Genomic DNA, 22,956 nt, shown 5'->3' on the forward strand with positions numbered 1-22,956 from the left:
TGTGCTCCCTTTCGATATGTGCTACCTAGCGGTTCTGCGCATGTGCTGCATGCGCTACACAGTTAACACGTTTTCATGTGTTTTTCACCAAGTTACTATACTATACGCAACATTTTATTTTATAAATACATTTTATATTAATTCACTTAGAACAAGTATGAAGTGATTTGTGACATTAGTTTGAAAGACCATCTGGGGATACTTTTTTATTATTTTGAGTTACCTACCCAGCTGGCATACAATCGACTTTTAACGTTGAAATGTGGCTGAAATATGATTAAAGTAATGTCTATTTTTGTTTCAGCGTTGAAACAAGGTAGAAACAACATTAAATGTTAAATGGTTGTGTAAATGTTAAGATTTCACCATTAAATCAACATATTGTCCTCAATCTTCTGCCTTTTTAATTAGCATTTTACATTTTATTGCCATATAATAATAAAAAAAAAAAACACTTTTGGATAGAGGCATGAAAAAGTGGTTTTATTCCATTTGCAGTAACTGCTTTTTAATTTTGCACCAGTTCTTCACCATACCTGTGGGATTGTTCATGTTCTATTAGTTTTACTGTTGTGTTTTTGAGATCAGATGTTGAATCAGATTGGTAGTGGGGGGTAACATTCTTTATACTCAGCTTTTTTTTTTTTTTACAGCGATGTGAGTTTATTGTAAACACTCTGTTAACCATAGGATTTTCTTATTTTTGTGATCTATGGTTTATAAAAGGTTGAACGTATAACGTTGAATTATTCACTTTTCAAAATCAACACCAAATCCAACATTGATTCAACCAGCTGGGTAGTCTTTGTATTGAAATACTAGTTATTATTGGAAATATGATGTTATTATTAGAAGAATTTTTGCTTGCACAAAAATAGTTTATGTATTTTTTATTTCTCTGGTGTAGCATATGTACAAACAACCATTAGTTATCTTAAAATAATAAATAAACAAATAAATGTAACAATTTATTTAAAAATATGGACTAAAATGGGTTATGGGTTAAAAAATATATTTATTTGGCAGTAATGCCCCAATTTCAATTTTCACCTCGGGTCAAGTTTGGACAGACCTTAAATTCAGTGTTTCATATATTTTTCCTGCATTGTGGATTAATACTAAAGTCATTCAAACATATGGAATTATGTGTTGAACAAACAAGTGTTTTATATTTTAGATCCTCTTGCTTTGACAGTTTTGCACATCTCTGCTGGATTTTCTCAGTCAGGTTTATGAGGTAGAGTCACCTGGAATTCAAGCTTTCAGTTAACAGCTGTGCTGAACTCATCAAGAGTTAATTACTTGAATTTCTTGTCTCTTAATAAAGAGTTTGAGAGCATCAGTTGTAAAGTAGTGAAGAGGTAGAGTTACAGGTAAGCCCCAGGAAAGGAAGAGCAAGAGTTTCCTCTGTTGTACAGGATTAGTTCATCAGATTTACCAGCCCCAGAAACCACAAGTTAACAGCTCCCCAGATAAGATTTTGTTGTTTTTAACACTTTTAAGTTACTACATGATTCCTTATGTGTTCCTTCATATTCTGATTAAGGTCAGTATCCATTTACTATGTAGAAGAAAAAATAAATAAATTAAATAAAAATAATAAAATGAGAAGGTGTGTCCAAACTTTTGACTGGTACTGTATATAATGCACATACTGTTGCTTTTACGGTGATGAAGTTTTTTAGGCTATCCAAATATCCTACCTATTCTTCTGCTTTTAGCATTTTCCAATATGGTACTTTTAACCTATCATGATATCCTGCTGTTCTACCTAAAAATATACCCTGTGGGAGCACATTTTGACATGGTGGCAGCAATTGACAGAACACCAGTCTGCTGTTTAGTGGCCAGACTGTGTTGATATATATATATTTTTTTATTACAAACATAGCAACATACTCAAACACACAATGCATAATACATTACAACAACAGAGAGAAATAAAAACAGTAAAAAGAATGGGGGAAAGGGGTTCATATTTATAGTAAATACATTTTTATTTTTAAATTTAACTAAGCATAAACTGCCTACAAGATATTTCTACAGGTTCATTGTTTGAGAGACTTCTAACAGCTGACACTGCAGCATGTGTAGAATTATGGTAGAATTATTAAACATATGTTTGTGGAAATGAGATGTAGCAAAAATAAAACAATAATCAAATACTAAAGACATACATGTACATTGTCTTTCTTTTCCTATAGTATGAAATGATGTGTCTATGGCTGAATTTCTGATATCATTTGGAATTTCACTGTTTCTTGTCTAAAACTGCATTTCTGCTAGTGAAATGAATGTAAACTAATACAATAAATAAAGTTGAGCAGAAAAAAACATAATATATCATGCATTTATTCTGTCTGCAATCTAATAAAAGATGACATAAACACTGTTTTTTTTTTATTTCATTGGTGTTTTCCATACTATGCATACCTTTTGTGATTTAGGCTGTCCTTTAAGATTTTCTAAGTCAAATTGAATTTAGTAAATGGGCATACATTGTTACTAGTAAAAACTCTAGTTATATATATCTATAACTTTAATAATTTTATAATTTTTCCTAAATTTCCTTCGGGATAAATAAAGTATCTATCTATCTATCTATCTATCTATCTATCTATCTATCTATCTATCTATCTATCTATCTATCTATCTATAACTATAGTTTTTCTAGTATAATATTGGAATTTTCTAATTAATTAGTACTTTAAACAGTCAGACAGTTTATCATAGTAATTGATATCTGTTATAAAATCACATTATGGAAAATGCCTTATAACAAAAGAACATTTATTTAAATATATTTTCATTTAAAATTTTTTGAAAAGGTAGATCCAGTTATTTGTTTAATAAAGCTGGTTACAGGGTAGATATAACATAGTGTAATTGTAGTTTTTCTATTACTGTTTTAATGTAACTTTATTTATTAGTTAATCCTCTTTGGGAAATGTTACAATGCCAAATTAGAGAAATGGTGGCACAGTATGACAGATGCAGTGTTTATTATATTTACTTTGACTTTTATTTGATTGCAGAAAATGTGAACTCAAGGCATTTTAGACCTGCAACTCATTCCAAAAAAACATGGGATAATAAAGCATTCCCCACTTAATAGTGTTACCAGACCTTCTAACAACACTTTAAAATATGTTTTGGCACAGATGATACCAAGAGATGAAGTGTATGAAGTGTATTTTATCTCATTTTTCCTTTGAGCACAATCATCATCGTCTCATTTTTACTTCAAATTTTCCACACATTCCCTATTGGGGACAGGTCAGGACTGCAGGCAGGCCAGTCCAGTCCCTAAACCCTCTACTCGCTAAGATTCAAGATTCAGAGAGTTCATTGTCATGTGCACAGTAAGAAACAAGTTTCGTCGAACAATGAAATTCTTTCTTTGCTCCTCGCCAAGTATACCGCATAAAGATAAAATTAGAAAATATACAATAAGAAATAAAGAAACTAACTAATAAACTAAATATAAATATTGAATTGGTGTTAAATTTAAATCCAGGGTGGAAATATATACATGAAAACAGTAATGTGTTATGGAAATATTGTTTACAAGTAAGTACATGTTATCTACAGCAGTGGAATATGAAAATGGCAAAAAGTGCAAAAAGTTCAGTAGTGCAATTATAAAACTGCAGTAAAGTAAAGTGAACATGTGCCTCTGAAAAATGTCCTTGACATGTAGAGAGTTAGGTAAATGGTTATTTCTGAGGTAGGTTTAAGAGTCTGGTAGCAGTGGGGAAGAACCTGTTCTTTAGCCTGGTGGTTTAGCATTTTGCTCTTCTGTACCTCTGGCCTGAAGGCAGAAGAGTGAACAGTCAATGCTGGGGGTGGGTAGAGTCTTTGAGGATGGAGGCAGCTCTCCTGAGGACCCTCTCCTGGTGGTAGATGTCCCTGATGATCTTAATGTGTGAATCATGTGGTTTTGCATTGTCTTGTTAAAAACTGTGTCATTTAGACCATACATCTAGAAGTAGAACAACATTGTGTTTTTCCAGGCTAGTGTAAAAAATATGAACCCTTGTTTTAAAAGTCTAATTCCACTTAAATCCACTTTTTCTTGTTCTTTGTATAATACTATAGGTCTCTCTGAGTTGTATATGATGCTGCACATGAAATTGTTTCTCAGCCTCCATTGTCTGCAGTAGCTGACCAGCTTATAACCATACATGGGAAAATGAATTTCAACAGGACAATGTGAAAGTGCCTGTACATCAGCTTAAACTCTGTAGAAGTTGGGTAATGTAATAGTACAATGACCCAAAACCAGAGGTGGAAAGTAATGAATTAAATTTACTCAAGTTACTGTAATTGAGTAGATTTTATGAGTAATTTGTAATTTTTAAAGAAGTTTTTAAAATAACTCCCCATTACTGAGTAAAAAAATAAAATGCTGGGAAAAAAAACAGTTGTCTGAATAATAAAAAAAAAATTGGTGCGGATGCGCCGGCGCACGGATGCTCGCGCGTGGAATAACGAGACATTAAAGTCCTCATGCAATACAAAATGTGCCCCGCCAGACAGAGCTGTCAGCTTTCAAAACTTCCACATCAAACCTGTGAAAGCATGTGGTGGTAAATATTTTTATCATTCAATTAAATCTGCTTGAATGTTAAAAAAACAACATTTAAAAAGCAGTTAAAGAATAGCAATGGCAAATTAAAAAAAATAATAATGAACTGTAAAACTATAAAAATACAGTAAAGAAAAATAATTAAAAACAATGTATGATTTGTTTTTACTTTTTTACATCAAATAATTAAAAGTAACTATGTAACTTTTACTCAAAGTACATTTTAAATTTAGTACTTTTTTATTTTTAGATGGGCACTTTTACTTTTACTTGAGTAGAATTTTAGCAAAGTAAAGGTACTTTTACTTAATTACAATTTTTCTGTACTTTTTCCACCTCTGCCCAAAACAGTGGAGCAAGTCCACAACCAAATGGCTTAAGAAAGCTTTTGGACTGACCAAGTCAGAGAGCTCAGATCTCAGATGCTACAGATGTGAATCAAACCATATTGTTTAGAAGGAATTTTAACCCATTTTTTTCTGGCAGAACTGCTTTAGCTCTGTCATGTTCATATAGCTCTCTTCAAATCAGTTCACAGCCTCTGAGATCTGAGCTCTGACTTGGTCACTCCAAAAGATGGATTTTTGGACATTCTGTTGCACTCTAAAAAGGGATTTTATGTTTTAATCAGAAGGACTAATATTAGGAAGTTGAGTGAACTTACCGGCCAGTAGAAAACTAAAATAATTTTTGGGCCAATGAAAAAAAAAAGGGATTTTAAACAAGATTTAGTATACTACACCTGTGCCAAGGCTCTTTCAGCAGTGTTGGTTCAAACAGCTTTTGCATAGGCTCCTGGCACCATATATTTGCATATTGGGTGTGGCCTCTCCCTTACTCACCATCAAAGCTACCATATCCTGGGCCTGCATTATTACTGTACATGTTGGATCTTTGCTTTTTAAAAAAACTTTATTGAAAAATTGTAGTACATTGCAATATTTCATATGCATTAAATTCAACATGTCTAAACATCATTCATAGATTAAAATATTCATCACATGCAAATCAACTCATACTTACACATAATTCATAATAAATGCTACATTTTTGTTTACAAAAATTGTCCAGGCATCTTTTTGTGGTCCTTTGGTCCAGTGTTTTCAGTCTCTTTAACTCGGTTATTATTTGTTTAGCAGGAATCTGAATTTGTTTTATTATCATTTTACACCTAGTTTTCCTGAGCTTACAATTTACAATACACAAAATATACCAATAAAATTATTTTATCTTAGGATCTAATTTTTCATCAAGTACACCATGAAAAATATGGATTTATAATTTACCAGGAATTTTAGATAGGATAGTTGCCAGGCCTCAGTGTTATAGGCTGTAAACTATATTTTTTCCAGGTTCCTAGTAATTACAGTATGTTGACCTGAAGCTGCAGTATTATGCTGTCAGTATTGGCAGTTCTTTAACCCTTGTGTGGTGTTCATATTTTTGTTACTCGTTTACTTTGTTATTTGTATTTAATTCAGCAAAATTAAGCAATTTTACATTAAAATGCTTTACACATGCTTGCTTCACCTAAATTGCAAGCAATATAAACAGCTTACATGGTTAATATTTGCCCTTTACCTTTCTTATGTTACATTTCTTTGAAAAAGTGCTACTCTTTTTTTATTAGTTTTTTAATAAAATGTAAAAGAAAATGAATTAAACTCAAGATATGAGTAGAAAATTTGTTTAGTTTCAAATTTACAAATGAAGCAATGTTTATTAGCCCTTGGCCAAACATACTGTATGTAATATAAATGTGTAGGGGGGGGGCTGTACAGTGTGTGTTTATTGAAAATGTGTTTTGATATATGTTTTTCACAAAAAAATGAGCCAATGCCAATGAGTTTGAGTATCATTTTTAGTATCATTTGATGCCCGTTAGCGGCCCGTTTCCTTTTTTGGAGCGGCCCGCGAGGTATTTTAGAAATAGAATGAAAGTTGGCCCGCTGTTAAGCAGGTTTTTATAATGTGAGATTCAAAGTTTGAACGCTAGGTGTCAGAAAAACAGGGCAAAGAGTCTAAAAGCGGAGAGAGTGCGCATTTCTAGAGCAGAAAAACGGGGAAAAAGAGTCTAAAAGAGGGGAGAGTGCACATTTCTAGTGCAGAAAAACAGGGCAAAGAGTCTAAAAGCGTAGAGAGTGCGCATTTCTAGCGCAGAAAAACGGGGTAAAAGAGTCTAAAAGCGGAGAGGGTGCGCATTTCTAGCACAAAAACGAGGCCAAAGAGTCTAAAAGCAGAGAGAGTGCGCATTTCTAGTGCACAAAAACGGGGCAAAGACTCTAAAAGTTGGCGTAATTAAGGAGTTTAATATTAAGAGACATCATGAAATTAAACATCAATTTGAAAAATCTTAGTTTACACACACTGTCAAAGATAAAGATAGTAAGTCAAGTAAAATGGTGTGTAAATGAAATAATCAGGAAAAAGGTATTATTTAAAGTGGTATATTTCATTATTTGTTTTATTATAGAGTCTGTGGCCCGTGACTCTGCTCACCTTTACTTTTCAAAGACTCCTTGTCCCAACATTTTTTTGGAATGTGTTACAGGCCTGAAAGGCAGGAATAGATGTAAACTGTAACTAGTTGAATAAACATAGTTACTTTTAGCTCAGTCTCAGTCTAATAATCAGATTGTTTTCAAATGATCAGTTTGCATTAATGCAACTTAAATGATCAATAAGGATAATATTTTATCCGTGTTGGGGAATGGTGGTGGCCAGTACTTAAACAACAGCAAGCGAGCGGTGCTGCAGCATGGAAGCTAGCAAGCAGGGCTGGTTCAGCTGAAACCTTTGCTGCTACACAGCCTAAAAAGCCTCGGCATGTCTCAAAAAAGCTCAGTGATCAAAGAAGGAATAAAACAAGAGTAATTATTCGCAGTGAATTTAAAAGTCTTTAAAACTCTTCCTCTCTTACCAGAGGCACCAGCCCAGTCTTCACTGGCTTCGCTTTACAGCAGTGAGGGCACATCATAACTGAGATCCAGATCAGGCTGCAACAAGATAAAACTGTAGGCTCCTCAAATATAGATGTATATGTTATTTGCTAAGCTAAGCAGTTTATTGCTAAGACCTGTAAAGCTGATTAACTTACAGAGTATGACTCGTCTTTGCTTGCAAAGGTAGAAGTTACTGAGCTCGTCTTGCACTGGACTTTGTAGATTCAGACTCCTCAACTCGGCAACCCGAGTGAGCTTCGCATCTTTGGAGGGGTGGGTGGAGCAAACAACTCTATGGTGTTTTGAAATTGGACTGCTGTAGCTATATCACACACTCGCTCTCATTTCCTACAGAATGCTCCTTTAAATGTACGGCAAGCCAAATTACACCACTGAAGTGATAACAACTTAAATGATTTGATCTTAAAAGACACTGAACTAAATACAGAATACTTAATGAAACTAAGTTAACTGTACTTAAATAATTGTTGACATAACTCAAAGAACTCTTATACATCTAGCTCTTTAATCCAGGATCTAATCCTGGATTTGTAATATTTTGGTGGGTGTGGTGCTAACTGTTCCTTTAGATTTCAGCACGAAAAAAATCCAGGGCCTAAATCTGGATTAAAAGTTCAGATTTTAAAACGTGATCAGAACTGGGAACACCTTACTGACATGAGACAGTATCAGGTATTGTATCAGGTATTGATATGATAATTTATCATGAGTGATATTTAATGCTGAGACATTCAGCAAGTGTAAGTTCTCTCTCTACAGCAGAGAAAAGGTTAATTTACTCTTACTGCATTTACACTGAGGCCAGGCAGCTGCACAGCTTATATACTAAATCTACACATAAGGAAAGATAGCCTGGGGGGAATAGCTGCTCATGGATTTGAGTAAATGTGGAGGTGACAACAAGTATGCAAATAAATGGGTGCAGGAGCCAATAGGAAAGGTGTTTTACTCATTAATGCTACACTACACAAACATAAGACACACCCTAAAGGTTACCATATTTTACTGATATGAGTCACTGCTGTCAGTGTAACGTAACTGAATCAATCCACCTTAACTCAAACCTTGCCCAGAAGTTGATTTTATATATATACTGTTTAGCAGAAACATGAGCATAGAATTTTGGAAGTCATAACCTTAAAAAAAGTATTTATTTCATTATTTATAAATAAAATATTTTTATTTTTCTGTCTATTTGTTTGTTTTTGTTTATATGTCTTCCCTTGAGAACAATGCATTATTATAGAGTGAAATAAAGTATATATATATATATATATATATATATATATATATATATATATATATATATATATATATATATATATACAGCACTGGAAAAAAAAATAAGAGACCACTTAAAATTATAAGTTTCTTTGATTTTACCAAATTGAAAACCTCTGTATAAAATTAAGAGGCAGATGGATTATCACAAGCCATTAAACCACCAAGCTGAACTGCTTAAATTTTTGCACCAGGAGTAAAGCAGCATAAAGTTATCCAAAAGCAGTGTGTAAGACTGGTGGAGGAGAACATGCCAAGATAAAACCAGGGCTATTCCACCAAATATTGACTTCTAAACATTTAAAACTTTATGAACATGAACTTGTTTTTGTTGCACTATTTGATGTCTGAAAGCTCTGCACCTTTTTTGTTATTTCAGACATTATATATATAGTAATAGTATATATATTTAAATGTATTTCTCCAGTGCTGAACCCAGAGCATCATCATCCCACTGAAGTGCAGAATTGTCAATCAAATTTCTGAGTTCTGCTCAGTGAAGGATGTGGACCGAACCAACCGGACAGAGGGGAGTTTCAGCTCTGCGCTCAGTTTTATTTCACCCTCATTTCACTCGTTTTAGCCGGATTCTGCAGTATATGATCAGAGATGTAGATTATAGATAAATATAATGCAGCTATAAGTGAAAACTGTGTGTTTTTGGGGTTTATTTTATAAATCCTCCGCAGCGCCTCCCCCTCCCCGGAGCTCGGCGGCCGCAGAGCCGCGTCTGGCGGGGAGAAGTTGTGCAGGAGGCGCTGAAGGATGCGGGGAAGATGGCGATGAACGTGGGGAACAGAGATGCAGTTTATCCAGCTGCTGATTTCTGCAGCCCCTACGGTCTTCACCCGCTCAGCTACGCGGGCGGCGGCCAGTATTTCCCGCGGGGAGCAGGTAGGCTGGCCGGGGTTTGTGTGTCGCTGCGCTGCGCTGCATCATCCAGTGCTGCAGTACCACGGTGTTATTATACCGGCGGAGTTACTGAGCTTTTTATTTATTTATCTACTGATTTAAATGCTGTTTTTCTCTATTTTAGTCATTTACAGGCGTAAAATCAGGTAAAACACGCAGCGGTACTTCTGCTGTGTTCTGTCAGAATCAGGGATTGATACCGGTTTCCATATTAAACTACAGAGCGCGAGTCTGACTGCAGCGCAGCGGTGCTGCTGTCATTGTATAGATAGGTGTTCAGCAGCTGCTAGGTGGTTGCTATGGTGCTGGTATGGAATTGATGTTGGTTGCATTCATGTTGCTTGGTGGTTGCTACGGTGTTGGTTGCTTCAGTGTTGCTAGGTGGTTGCTATGGTGTTGGTATGGCACTGGTGTTGGTTGCTTCAGTGTTGCTATAGGTGGTTGCAAAGGTGTTGGTATGGTGTTGCTTGCTATGGTGTTGCTTGTTATGTGGTTGCTAAGGTGTTTCTAAGGTATTGGTGTTGCTTGTTAAGGTGTTTCTAAGATATTGGCGTAGGTTACTAAGGTGTTGCTAGATTGTTTAATAAGGTGTAAATATGACATTGATGTTGGTTGCTAAGGTGTTGGTTGTTATGTGGTTGCTAAGGGGATGCTAAGGTATTGGTATTGGTTCCTAAACTCTTGCTAGGTGGCTGCTAAGGTATTGCTTGTTGAGATGTTTCTAATGTGTTGGTGTGGTTTACTTAGGTGTTGCTAGATGGTTTCATACAGTGTAAATATGGCATTGGTGTTGGTTGCTAAGGTGTTGCTGTGGCACATGTGCTGCTTACTAAGATGTTGCTAGGTGGTTGTTCAGCTGGTAATATGGTATTGGTGTTGCTTGCTAATGTGTTACTGTAGTATATGTGTCGTTTACTAGGTGTCTGCTAAGGTGTTGGTATGGAATGGGCTTTGGTTGCTAAGGCGATGCTAGGTGGGTGCTAAGCTGTTGCTATGCTGTTGGTGTTGGTTGCCAAGGTGTTGCTAGATGATTGAGAAGAATGGTAATGCACTGTGTTTGTGGTCTGGGGCTGAGTTTTTATTTAGATTTTTAAATATTAACCAATTGCAGTATCTGAGCATTCGGTCTTATTAGTGTCAATCAGCCAATCAGAATCTCTGTTTCAAAATCTAGAGATCTGATTGACTGTGTGGTATATTTATTCTGTATGTTGTTAGTGTAAGTGCTTATTGATCTATTGAGCCACACTGCAATCTACTGGTAAATTCAATAGGGATTAGCCAAGGCATCAATAGTGGTTTTGGTACCAAAGTATTTAGACTTTATTGATTTCAGCAAACCTGAAATGTTTGACACAATTAACCTGTCACAATATATTTTCCTAGAAAAAATGCCATATACAGTATTATTGTAATTTTATTGTTCGATTATGTTATTTTATTATTGTTAAAAAAACATTGAATCCAACAGATTAATAATTTAACAGCCTAATAATGCAAAGAGCAATACATGTTTAATTAATAATAGTTTGGGAGGTTCACATTTGTTAAAAAATGTTTAAAAAAAAATTAGCCATTGAAATATGGGATGTCTCAACCGGATATTTCAACATAGATTAACGATGAACACACTGACTGTCTGCCAAAAAGACAAAGCCACACATTGTGTGGTATTAATATTACCTGTACAACCACAAATGCGAGGAGATTACTGTGGGTGACTGTAGCAGTAGTGAAATAGTTTGGTGAAATAGTATAATATGGAGAATTGCGTTAAAAAGGCCGAGGTTTGTGGCTCTATTAGCACATAGTAATGTGACTCATATAGTTTGGTACAGGACCGAGGTTACTTCACATGCCAGGAAATGATTTTTTTTAAATCATACTGCTATAGTCAGTCACGATTTTAGATTTTATGACTTTTTGAGATGCTGCTTGGTTTCAGACTGTTATATCATAGCTCAAAGTCTGAGCCTTTTTTAGCCACTGTCTTATCACACAACACATTCATATTAATTAGGTTTGCTGGTATTAATTAGGCTACAGATAGTCAATAGAGAATAGTGCAGTATTTAAAACCTGAAAGGACACGAATAGAAGTTGTGAGTAAGTGAAATGATAGCTTTTTTTAGCTAATAAAATTTCCGTATTGAAAAGAAATGTCTTACAAGTGATCCGCCGCAGCAAGTCATGTAAGACAAGCTCCTGCGCCAAGCAGTTTCTACCTTTACCTTCTCGTGTACTCAGCGCACCTTGCATTATACATGCCTAAGGGTAGCGTCTTTCACTGAGTGAAAGATTTTGCACTATCTTCCTCCTCCTCTGATAAAAGTTGCTGACTCCACTGCAGGTGTCTGGTTTTAACTTCAAACACTGGCTTAAATCTGGGGAATGGAAATAAAGTAAGGTTTTGACTCTGACCTTGAGCTTTAGCTCCTATGTAGGTCCTTCTTGAGCCTATTTCTGGACTTGTATTCTCTGATGACCAAGACATATCAGGTTTGTCTTCTGGCACCAAATAGAGCGAGGGGGGAGGAACGGGAATTGGCATGGCAAGGTACATTTTGCACATGTAGGTAAATAGCTCAAATTGTAACTGGAATACACGTTATCTCATGATAATGGAATCTTGGCACATAACCAGCTAGCCAGATTTCTCCTTCTTTCAAATGTTTGCTGTAGGCCTGTTATGATAATATATGGGGACAATATAGCGTATTGTGCAAACAATTATTGCGTTGAATTATACAGTCATATGAAAAAGTTTGGGCACCCCTATTAATCTTAATCATTTTTAGTTGTAAATATTTGGGCAACAGCCATTTCAGTTTGATATATCTAATAACTGATGGACACAGTAATATTTCAGGACTGAAATGAGGTTTATTGTACTAACAGAAAATGTGCAATATGCATTAAACCAAAATTTGACCTGTGCAAAAGTATGGGCACCCTTATCATTTTATTGATTTGAATACTCCTAACTACTTTTTACTGACTTACTGAAGCACAAAATTGGTTTGGTAACCTCATTGAGCTTTGAACTTCATAGCCAGGTGTATCCAATCATAAGAAAAGGTATTTAAGGCGGCCAATTGCAAGTTGTTCTCCTATTTGAATCTCCTCTGAAGAGTGGCATCATGGGCTCATCAAAACAACTCTCAAATGATCTACAAACAAAGATTGTTCAACATAGTTGTTCAGGAGAAGGATACAAAAAGTCGTCTCAGAGATTTAACCTGTCAGTTTCCACTGTGAGGAACATAGTAAGGAAATGGAAGAGCACAGGGACAGTTCTTGTTAAGCCCAGAAGTGGCAGAACAAGAAAAATATCAGAAAGGCAGAGAAGAAGAATGGTGAGAACAGTCAAGGACAATCCACAGACTACCTCCAAAGAGCTGCAGCATCATCTTGCTGCAGATGGAGTCACTGTGCATTGGGCAACAATACAGCGCACTTTACACAAGGAGAAGCTGTATGAGAGAGTGATGCGAAAGAAGCCATTTCTGCAAGCACGCCACAAACAGAGTCGCCTGAGGTGTGCTTTTGCATAAATGCAGAAATTGGCTTCTTTGGTATCACTCTCTGTGCTTCAGTAAGTCAGTAAAAAGTAGTGAGGAGTATTCAAATCAATAAAATGATAAGGGTGCCCATACTTTTGCACCGGTCAAATTTTGGTTTAATGCATATTGCACATTTTCTGTTAGTACAATAAACCTCATTTCAATCCTGAAATATTACTGAGTCCATCAGTTATTAGATATATCAAACTGAAATGGCTGTTGCAAACACCCAAATATTTAGAACTAAAAATGATTAAGATTAATAGGGGGCCCAAACTTTTTCATATGACTGTATGTTGTTGTCATTTTAAGACACTAGATTTTAAGTCACTGATATAATGATGATATAATAGCATATAATAATGCAGTTACACACTTTTAAAGAGTATTGAACTTTTAATGAATAATTGTTTAAGTGTGGTTGGTATATATATTTTATTTTTCAGACTATAAGGTGCACTTAAAAACACTTAAATTTCCCCAAAAATCAATACTGCGTCTTACAGTCGGGTTCGCCTTATGTATGAATTTTACCAGTTAGTTATTAAAGAGCCGTAAAGCCACTACACTGAAGTGCACTGGTATAAGCATTAGCATTAGCCGCTAACCGCTGTGTTAGCTCTTTTGCCGTTTACAGGTGAGTATATTGGACTGTAGTCTGCATGTTTATCGCCGTGTTAAAACAAGCTACGTGGGACAAAACGCTAGCTGATAGCGCCCTGGCTTACCGAAACACTCAGGGTTCCTCAATCTAGCACTATCAGGCGGCATTTACTTCCCACTAGCACTGCGGTTAGCAGCTAATGCTAAACTTTTAATCAACTTATCCTGAGCAACAAAGGGAATTCTTGAGCCCAATCCTATTCCACTTTTGTCCCCCTACTCCTTCTATTTGAGTTTAACCCTTCCAATTAAAACAAAGTAACAAGAGGAAGGAGTGAAATCCATCCCCTAAAAAATGGGACCCGAAACAAATAACGCATTATAGCAATGAAGCACTGAAGTTTAGCAAACTAGCTGCTGCTGGTTAACTAGTCAACTTTAGGGCTTTATCGTAAGTCTTCAGAAAGGGGGACGGAGTTGAAGCAATTATTTATTATTGTCTATTTATAAATTCCTCTAAGATCAGGAGCCAATATTATTATTATTATTATTATTATTATTATTATTATTATATATATATTTTTTTAATATAATTTTATTTCTAATTTTTCCCATTTTCTCCCCAATTTACACGGCCAATTACCCAACCCATTAATTAGGACTCCACCTATCACTAGTGATGCCTCAACACACCAGGAAGGTGAAGACTAGCACATGCTTCCTTCGAAATACATGTGAAGTGGAGGACAGTGCAGTTCCGGTTCCGATACATCAGCTCACAGATGTATCCCTGTGCTGCAGACATCACCGTAGGAGTGATGTGGGGAGAGAGAGCGCCAGCTACCCACCCGGAGGGAGCAGGGCCAATTTTGCTCCCTCTGAGCGCCGGCAGCTTGATGGCAAAGCTACATGAGCGGGATTCAAACCTGCGACCTCCTGCTCAAAGTGGCAGCGCGTTAGACCGCTGGACCACTCGGCGCCTTCAATATATATATTTTTAGCTTTTATTTTATTTTTTCGTTCCGCCTCAAATGCTGCAGCCTCTGCCATCTGTTGCACCTTTTAATCCGGAATGGCAACGATAGCTAGCTTGCTACTGGGACTAACTAGTGGCAATATTTTAGACTTGTTAAGAAAATGACCAAAATATTTAAAACTACACATTAAAACTATGGTAATATAGTGGTTATCATAATTATTAACAACAAAATACTTAAATTTGTGGGTTTCTTTGCTTGCTTGTGCTGCACCATCTTGCCAGTGATTCTCATAGACCTGTTTTGTGTGTGCATCTAAAAAGTCTTCGTTTGTAGAGCCATGTAGCCCCAACACTTCTGCCTCCTTCTCCAAGTAATTCACTCTTGATGAGTTCAGCACAGCTGTTAACTGAAAGCCTGAATTCCAGATGACTCTACCTCATAAAGCTGACTGAGAAAATCCAGCAGAGATGTTCAAAATTGTCATCTGAGCAAGAGGTGCTAAAAAAAAAATGTATTAAAAAAAAATGTATATATATATATATATATATATATATATATATATATATATATATATATATATATATATATATATCCTCCTGACACCCGAACGTTTGATTGCTGTGCATTTTTGATTTATCATATCTATGTGGGACCAGTAGGACCGAACTAAATTTTGTCTTTGTACAGAACGTCGTTTTTGCAAATAACATTGTTCTTATAAGGAGACAATAGTTTATTTTAATGATCCTTGGAATTTGGGACACAAAGTACCTAATTTGTCCAAAAACTAAATTTGAGCTTTCTACATATTTCTTATATATATATATATATATATATATATAAATCATAAACCAAACGTTTTTCTTCATGATTTTAGTATTTAGTATCTACATGCAGAAAATGTATAAATAATGAAAAAACACTGGTCTACAACAGGTACTGTAGATATTACATTTGTTTCTAAAGTTATATTAGGGTATCTAGTCTCTCTGTAAGTTGTATATATGTATATTGGCGTTGTATACATGAGTAATATTGGATATCGGCATCTGCCCAGAATTCCCACATCACTGCAGTCCTAATTTTCATCACTAACCCAGCACACCTACATTCTGTAAATAAGGTCACATGATCACCAATTCACACACCATGCTGTGATGCTCTCAGGATGTTTAGTGTGTGTTGCTTATGAACTTTGTGAGTGAAAGGTGACGGTGAGTGCTGTGAGGGATATGTCACCATATGGGCAACTGCATTGTTATGCAATTATACTATAGTTTTAAAACGTGGCGTAAGATGATCACACATCAACAATAGTTTTGTTTATCACAATTATTTCTTAAACAATATATCATCCAAAATATACGGCTGTGGTGACAGGGCTAGTCCGGGGGTGGATTTTCTCTCTTTACAGGGCTGAGGCGTCCTCCTCACTCGCTCGACCGGAACCAAAACACTCTTTCTCACTCCAACGCTATTTCAGTCCACTGAATCATTGTCGTCAGGACTGCATCTGAACTGATACAGTGGAAACATTGGGACAGCAGTGCAGCAGCTGACTGTCCAACCCCCCACTCAGTGGCAGATCCGCTGGAGCAATGAACACACAGATGAGCGCCAAAAACGTCCACAGTCAAGTGGGCAGGAGTCAGCCGTGATCACGTCTGTAGTGAGATATGCAGAAAAGGCCTGCTGATCCTCACCGCAGGGCTGGAGATAACCTTATGTTCTTCACTAAACTGTCAGCCTCGCTGCAGATCAGCCGTGCTAAATTATGCCGTGCTTATTTTTTGTGTTTTTTTTTTATTCTGTTAAGTTGCACTGTAAAAAAAAATGGTACATTACTGACAGCAGTGTTTCCAGCTGTTGACCTTCATTAAAAAGGGTGTTGCTTTCACCAAATACTGCATTAGAAACAAAGATGTCAAAAGTATTCACATTCATTACTTAGGTAGAAGTGGAAGTATCAACTCAAGCTTTTTATTTAGATAAAAGTATAAAAGTACTGGATTCAAAACTAAAAATGCCATTAACTTAGGCCACACCACAGAGTCCCCTCAGAGTGCACTACCCACCCCTCTCCAAAAAAAAAAAAAAATCTAAAAGCCATAATGACTATAATGTTATATTGAAATGTTAATGTTGATAAATTTGCAATGCACTAGGCTGTTCTCTGTTTCAGCTGCATACACTGTATGCCCATTGTAAATTAATGTATTTTAGTAAAATGTACCACCAAGGAGTTATTGTGTTTTTTGGCAGTTTTTGATGGTCTACTGTTCTAAATAAAGCTTATATAGGATAAAAAGGTAATTATTTTTATTATTTTTTTATTTATTAGCTCTCAACTTATATTGTTTTATAGATACTCTGGTATATAGTTTCGGGTGGAGTTAAAAAAATATATAAAAAAAATAATTTAAACAAACTTTAAACGAAATTGAATTAAACAATTGTGTTGTTTTATCATGTGGGGTAAAATGTGTTAACTTTAATAAGAGTTACATAGAGTTAATATATGACTCCACACAGTGTTCAGTTCAACTCTAAATGTTTAATTCTTGTGGTAGGGTTATTTTAACACTGTAGTGGGTGGGACTCTTTTTTAAAGAGTTAATTTAACACTGTCAGTTTTGCTGTGTAGGTATACTTATATATTTATTTTATTGCAGTTGTATCTTTAAGAAAGTTCCCAAGAATATTCTTATTGTTATTTATTGTAAAAATATTACTATGTGATATTATTTTAGGGCCATATCACCCAGCTCTACTATTAAAACTAACCTCTACGTGTGTCTTGGCTTTCAGGTCCAGAGTCTGTTCTGAAGCCTCCTCTGAATCTCATGTGTCAGCAACAATCCCCGGCCTTCCAGCCTGTAGCTCCCGCCCAGACTCTCGGGCCTCCACCGGTCATGATGTCCCCAGACCCCCTCGCATTCCCCCTCTGCACCCCCCTGCCTGCCAAGCCGCCCCCTCACTTACAGCTGGTCCCCAGCCCACCCATCACAGTGCCAGCTGTGGTCTCCAGCCCCCAGGCTCCTGAGGAGGAGTGCCAGAAACCGGGCGCTGAGCCGGACGCCACCCTGGAGGAGCTGTGTAAACCTCTGTACTGCAAACTGTGCAATGTCACGCTCAACTCAGCCCAGCAAGCACAGGCCCACTATCAGGTAACCATTTACAGTGCATCCGGAAAGTATTCACAGTGCTTCACTTTTTCCACATTTTGTTACGTTACAGCCTTATTCCAAATTGTATTTATATTAATCTCTTTCCTCAAAATTCTACACAAAATACCCCATTATGAGTTTTGAAAATGTATTACAAATACACAACAAAGAAATCCTATTTCCATAAGTATTCACAGCCTTTGCTTACTACTTTGTAGAACCACCTCTGGCAGCAACTACAGCCTCAAGTCTTTTTGATTATGATGCCACAAGCTTGGCACACCTCCCTTTAAGCAGTTTTGCCCATTCTTCTTTGCAGTACCTCTGAAGCCCCATCAGGTTGGATGGGAGACGTCTGTGCACAGCCATGTTCAGATCTCTCCAGAGATGTTCAATCGGATTCAAGTCTGGGCTCTGGCTGGGCCACTCCAGGACATTCACAGAGTGGTCCTGAAGCCACTCCTTTGAGCTCTTGGCTGTGTGCTTCGGATATTTGTCCTGCTTAAAAATGAACCGTCGCCCCAGTCTGAGGTTAAGAGTACTAGTCTGCCAGTTCCTGCTGCTGAAAAACATCCCCATAGCATGATGCTGCCACTACCATGCTTGACTGTAGTTCACATGATGCCTGGCATTCACACCAAAGGGTTCAAAATGTGGAAAAAGTGAAGCGCTGTCAATACTTTTCGGATTCACTGTAAATTACAAAGAATTTTCAGAAGATTTAGCAGAAGTCAGTGATCTAATATGAATGAAATTGAGTCGAAATAGGGTTTTATTTCACTCCCAGACAGCAGTCTATTTTCACATCTTGTTTAATTAGCAAACGTGTGTGTGAATATATGTACGCTGATGGGTGTGGTGGTTACGAAATGAGGTGTGTTCAGGTACATTTTTGATGTATTGTTATCTTGGCAGCGAAATCCACAGGTGCTCCACTGACTGAATAAAACAGTATATTCCAGACTATAAGGAGCAACAGATTATAAGGCAAATTAAGCGACTCTAGTAAGGATGCCTACATCAAAATGAACAAGGGTGTCACCCTGTTTCCCTTCTAATGGGGAAACGAGTGCAGGATTTTAATCTACAAAGATTCCTCTCCTGAAAACTGTTTATTTTGGTGAGTAAAGAACAGAAAGCTTATCTTTCCATATTTTTTTTGTCTAAGGGTAAGTTTTCAGTGAAGTTCAGTGAAGCAGCATCAGCAGTAGCCTCTAACCGCAGCGCTAGCGGGACGAAAATATCGCGTGACAGAGCTACACTGAGGAACCCTGAGTGTTCCAGTAACCCAGGGCGCTATCAGCTAGCGGTTTGGCCCATGTAGTTTTAACACAGTAATAATGCAGACTACAGTCCAATATATGTGCCACTGAATGGTGAAAGAACTAGCATTGTGGTTAGCAGCTAATGCTAATGCTGCTGCACCCAGCCTTAGTGATGGAGAAACTTCACTGAAACTCACCCTTATAAGGCTGTACATTCGCAGAGTGGCTTTACTGCTCCTTAATACCGAACGGGTAGAATTCATATATAAGACACATTGGATAGTGCAAACTAACGAGGTAACCGCATGGCCTCCATCCACATGGTTGGGCACGTGCTTGTAAACGTGAGCACATCCAGCACAGTTTAGCAGTGCAGATATTTCCAGTTACAGCTGAATTCACGCTTTTAATCCCAGAAAAACGTTTTTATTTAACTTTTAAAAGCCATTTAAATGTCTGATTAAAGGGCCGATTACTGTTGTTTTGCTGTTTGCCTCGGGTTTTGAGTGCTCGACTTTGACTCAGCTCTTGATCAGTCCGGACGCGAGACAGCCCAGGGGTGGGGGTGGGGCCAGTGACGACATGGGCCCTGCATTGTTTAATATTGCGGTATCTGTTGTCGAAAAAAAAAATGTAATGTAAAATTTTTCCTATAACGTCCAACCCTGCTATGAACTTACCATGAATCTGCTTCACCCATGTCTCCTGCAGGAACATGTAGTGTTGTGCTGCTGTGCCACAGTGCTTTACAGCCTCTGCTTTGGTTGGTTTACTGCCCCACATTATGGGTTAGCATCTGTACTTATGTGTATAATAATGTAAACCCAACAAATCGTTTATTAAATTAGTTGGCAACTAATAACCTACACCAATCTTTACATGTAAACTAATAATTAAAAATCTATACTGTGTTTTTGTTTTACAGTATTTCTAAACATCACCATACTTCATGATATCAATATTTGTGGAACAAAGTGTCCCTAAAGACACAAAACTGTGGTTTTGGAGAGACCCAAGTGTAGCTGTACTGAAGCAATTTTGCACAAAAATAAATTGGACAGGCAGCTCTCAGGACGTACAGTGGTGTTGTAAAAGTTGTGTTTAAAAATGTTTCTTTGCTAGGGTTAGGATTAGGGTTTGATCTGCTTCAGACCAATAAAAACATGATGTAGGAGAAGTTGGATCAGGTCCAGCCCCACCCTCTGGACTTGTAGTTCTGCAGCGACAACCATCTCAGATACCTGATATCCTGAGATTCTAAGTCAGAATTTGCTGTTAAAATTCTCCATTCCATTGATTCATTAGTGATGGCATTCAGGACCAGATACAGCAAAATAAGTCCAAAGCATGATACTACCACCACCATGTTTCACAGATGGGACAGTAACGCTAGATACTAGTTACTGCAGTGATTTCAAATTGATGCAGAATTTTGTTGCAGTTTCTTCTGCTAAAGTTGGAGCAAACAGTTATTTAGTTTAGGGAAATTACTTTTTCAAGTGGGTGATTGTGAAACCTTTTCCCATCAAAAAGTAACACAAACATGTAGGGACTTTGCATCACGTTTCCTCATGAACTGTATAGCTTTCTGTAGGAGGATCTGAAACCATGAAGTGAGATAAACATGCAAAAACAGAGGAAATCGAGGGGGATAGATTGTTTTGCAAATACTTTATTTAATATTATATGTTTTTCAGATGTTAGATATTATTGACTATATGACTGTCCTTAACTTTAATAGCCAAGTTATTAGCCAAGTTTAATTTAGCTATATTTTAAGAATAACCCCTTAAAGGTGCTATATACAGTGGTAAGAAAAAGTTTGTGCACCCCTGATCGTTTTCATGATTTTCCTTTATGAATCATTTATTGTGTAGATCAGCAATTTTAAGTAAATATATTATATATCAGATGAATACAGTGATATTTGAGAAGTGAAATTAAGTTTATAGGATTGACAGAAAGTGTGAAATAATTATTTAAACTAAATTAGGCAGGCACATACATTTGGGCACCCTTGTCGATTTATTGATTTGAATACCTTTAACACTAATTATTGGAACATAGAATGTGTTTGGTAAGCTCAGTGACCCTTGACCTATATTAATACAGGTGAATCTAATTATGAGAAAGAGTTAAGGCCAATTGCAAGTTTTTCTCCTCTTTTCTCATCTTCTCCGAAGAGCGGCAACATGAAAGCCTCAAAACACTCAACTCTCAAACAACCTGAAAACAAAGATTGTTCAACATCATGGTTTAGAGGAAGGATATTAAAAGCTTAATAATCTCAGAGATTTCAGCTGTTCAGTTTCCACTGTGAGGAACAGAGTGAGGAAATGGAAGAACCACAGACACAGTTCTAGTTAAGACCTGAAGTGACAGAACAAGAAAAATCTCAGATAATCAGAGGAGAAGGATGGTGAGAACAGTGAGAACAGTCATAGTCAACATAATCACAGACCTCCAGAGCTCCAAAGACATCATCTACAACATCAACCTGCTGCAGATGGAGTCACTGTGCATCGTTCACTATTCACTATTCACTATTCAGGGCACTTTGTACAAGAAAGAGTCGCTTGAGGTATGCTAAAGCTAAAGCACATTTAAAGAGGCCAGCTTCATTTTGGAATAAGGTTCTGTGGACTGACGAAGCTAAAATTTGTAGAGTTATTTGGAGGGCGGTTATTATTTATGCATGGAGGTAAAATAACACAGCATTCAAAGACAAACACTTCACTGCTCCCCACAGTAAAATCTGGTGGTGGTTCATCATGCTGTGGGGCTGTGTGATCAGTGCAGGTACTGGGAATCTTGTTAAAGTTGGGAATCACATGGATTCCAGTCAATATCAGCAGATTCTTGAGAACAATGTTCATGAATCAGCCAAACTCTCATTGGAAGCTATAGGAAGCGTTTGAAGGCTGTTATTTCTGCAACAGGAGAATCTTCTAAATATTGATGTAATTTTTTTGTTGGGGTTTCCAATTTTGTGCACCTGCCTAAAGTAGTTTAAATAATTATTGCACACTTTCTGTAAATCCTTTAAACTTCATTTCACTTCAAATATCACTGTGTTCATCTGCTATATGATATATTTAACTGAAATTGCTGATCTGAACAACCAATGATTTTTAAAGGAAAATCATGAAAATGATCAAGGGGAGCTCTAACATCTTCATACCACTGTATTAGGGGTGGGCAATATTATATCGTATACAATATATCGTGACACAGAAATATCATGATATTAAAAATCCATATCGTGATAATAGGGCTGCTCTGTCTTAAAAAGTAGTCCATTATTTACTGTGAAGCTTTAAGTATATTTATTGTATAATTGTTTTAGATTATAGTTTTTGTTTGCAGTTGTATATGCATGAAAATATTCTGCAATATTTTTTGCAGCATTATATTATTTTATGCTATATAATTTATTTTGCCACATTATGATTATACTGTTATACTATTATACTATATTCCTGAAATTAATGAATTATTTTTCTGTTTTCCTATATTGCCAAGTATATCGTTATCGCCAAAATACCCTGAAATATCATGATGTTATTTTAGAGCCATATCGCTCACCCCTACACTGTATATTTAAGATGTGTATGTATTGTAAATTGAAGATGTT

The 22,956-nt window shown here is 36.5% G+C and overlaps 1 protein-coding gene across 1 annotated transcript in view; it reads left to right on the plus strand.

The window, feature by feature from the left end:
• The first annotated feature begins 9,354 nt into the window (after positions 1-9,354).
• The window catches only part of zmat3 (zinc finger, matrin-type 3), a 34,629-nt gene continuing 21,027 nt past the window's right edge, over positions 9,355-22,956 (plus strand). Inside the window, exons 1-2 of the mRNA XM_022669977.2 lie at positions 9,355-9,726; positions 17,699-18,057. Coding sequence (XP_022525698.2) covers positions 9,609-9,726; positions 17,699-18,057 — 477 coding nt within the window. The 5' untranslated portion in view covers positions 9,355-9,608. The remainder of the gene's footprint in view (positions 9,727-17,698; positions 18,058-22,956) is intronic.

This window comes from Astyanax mexicanus, chromosome 16 (genome assembly GCF_023375975.1).
Source record: "Astyanax mexicanus isolate ESR-SI-001 chromosome 16, AstMex3_surface, whole genome shotgun sequence".
NCBI classification, from domain to species: Eukaryota; Metazoa; Chordata; class Actinopteri; order Characiformes; family Acestrorhamphidae; genus Astyanax; species Astyanax mexicanus.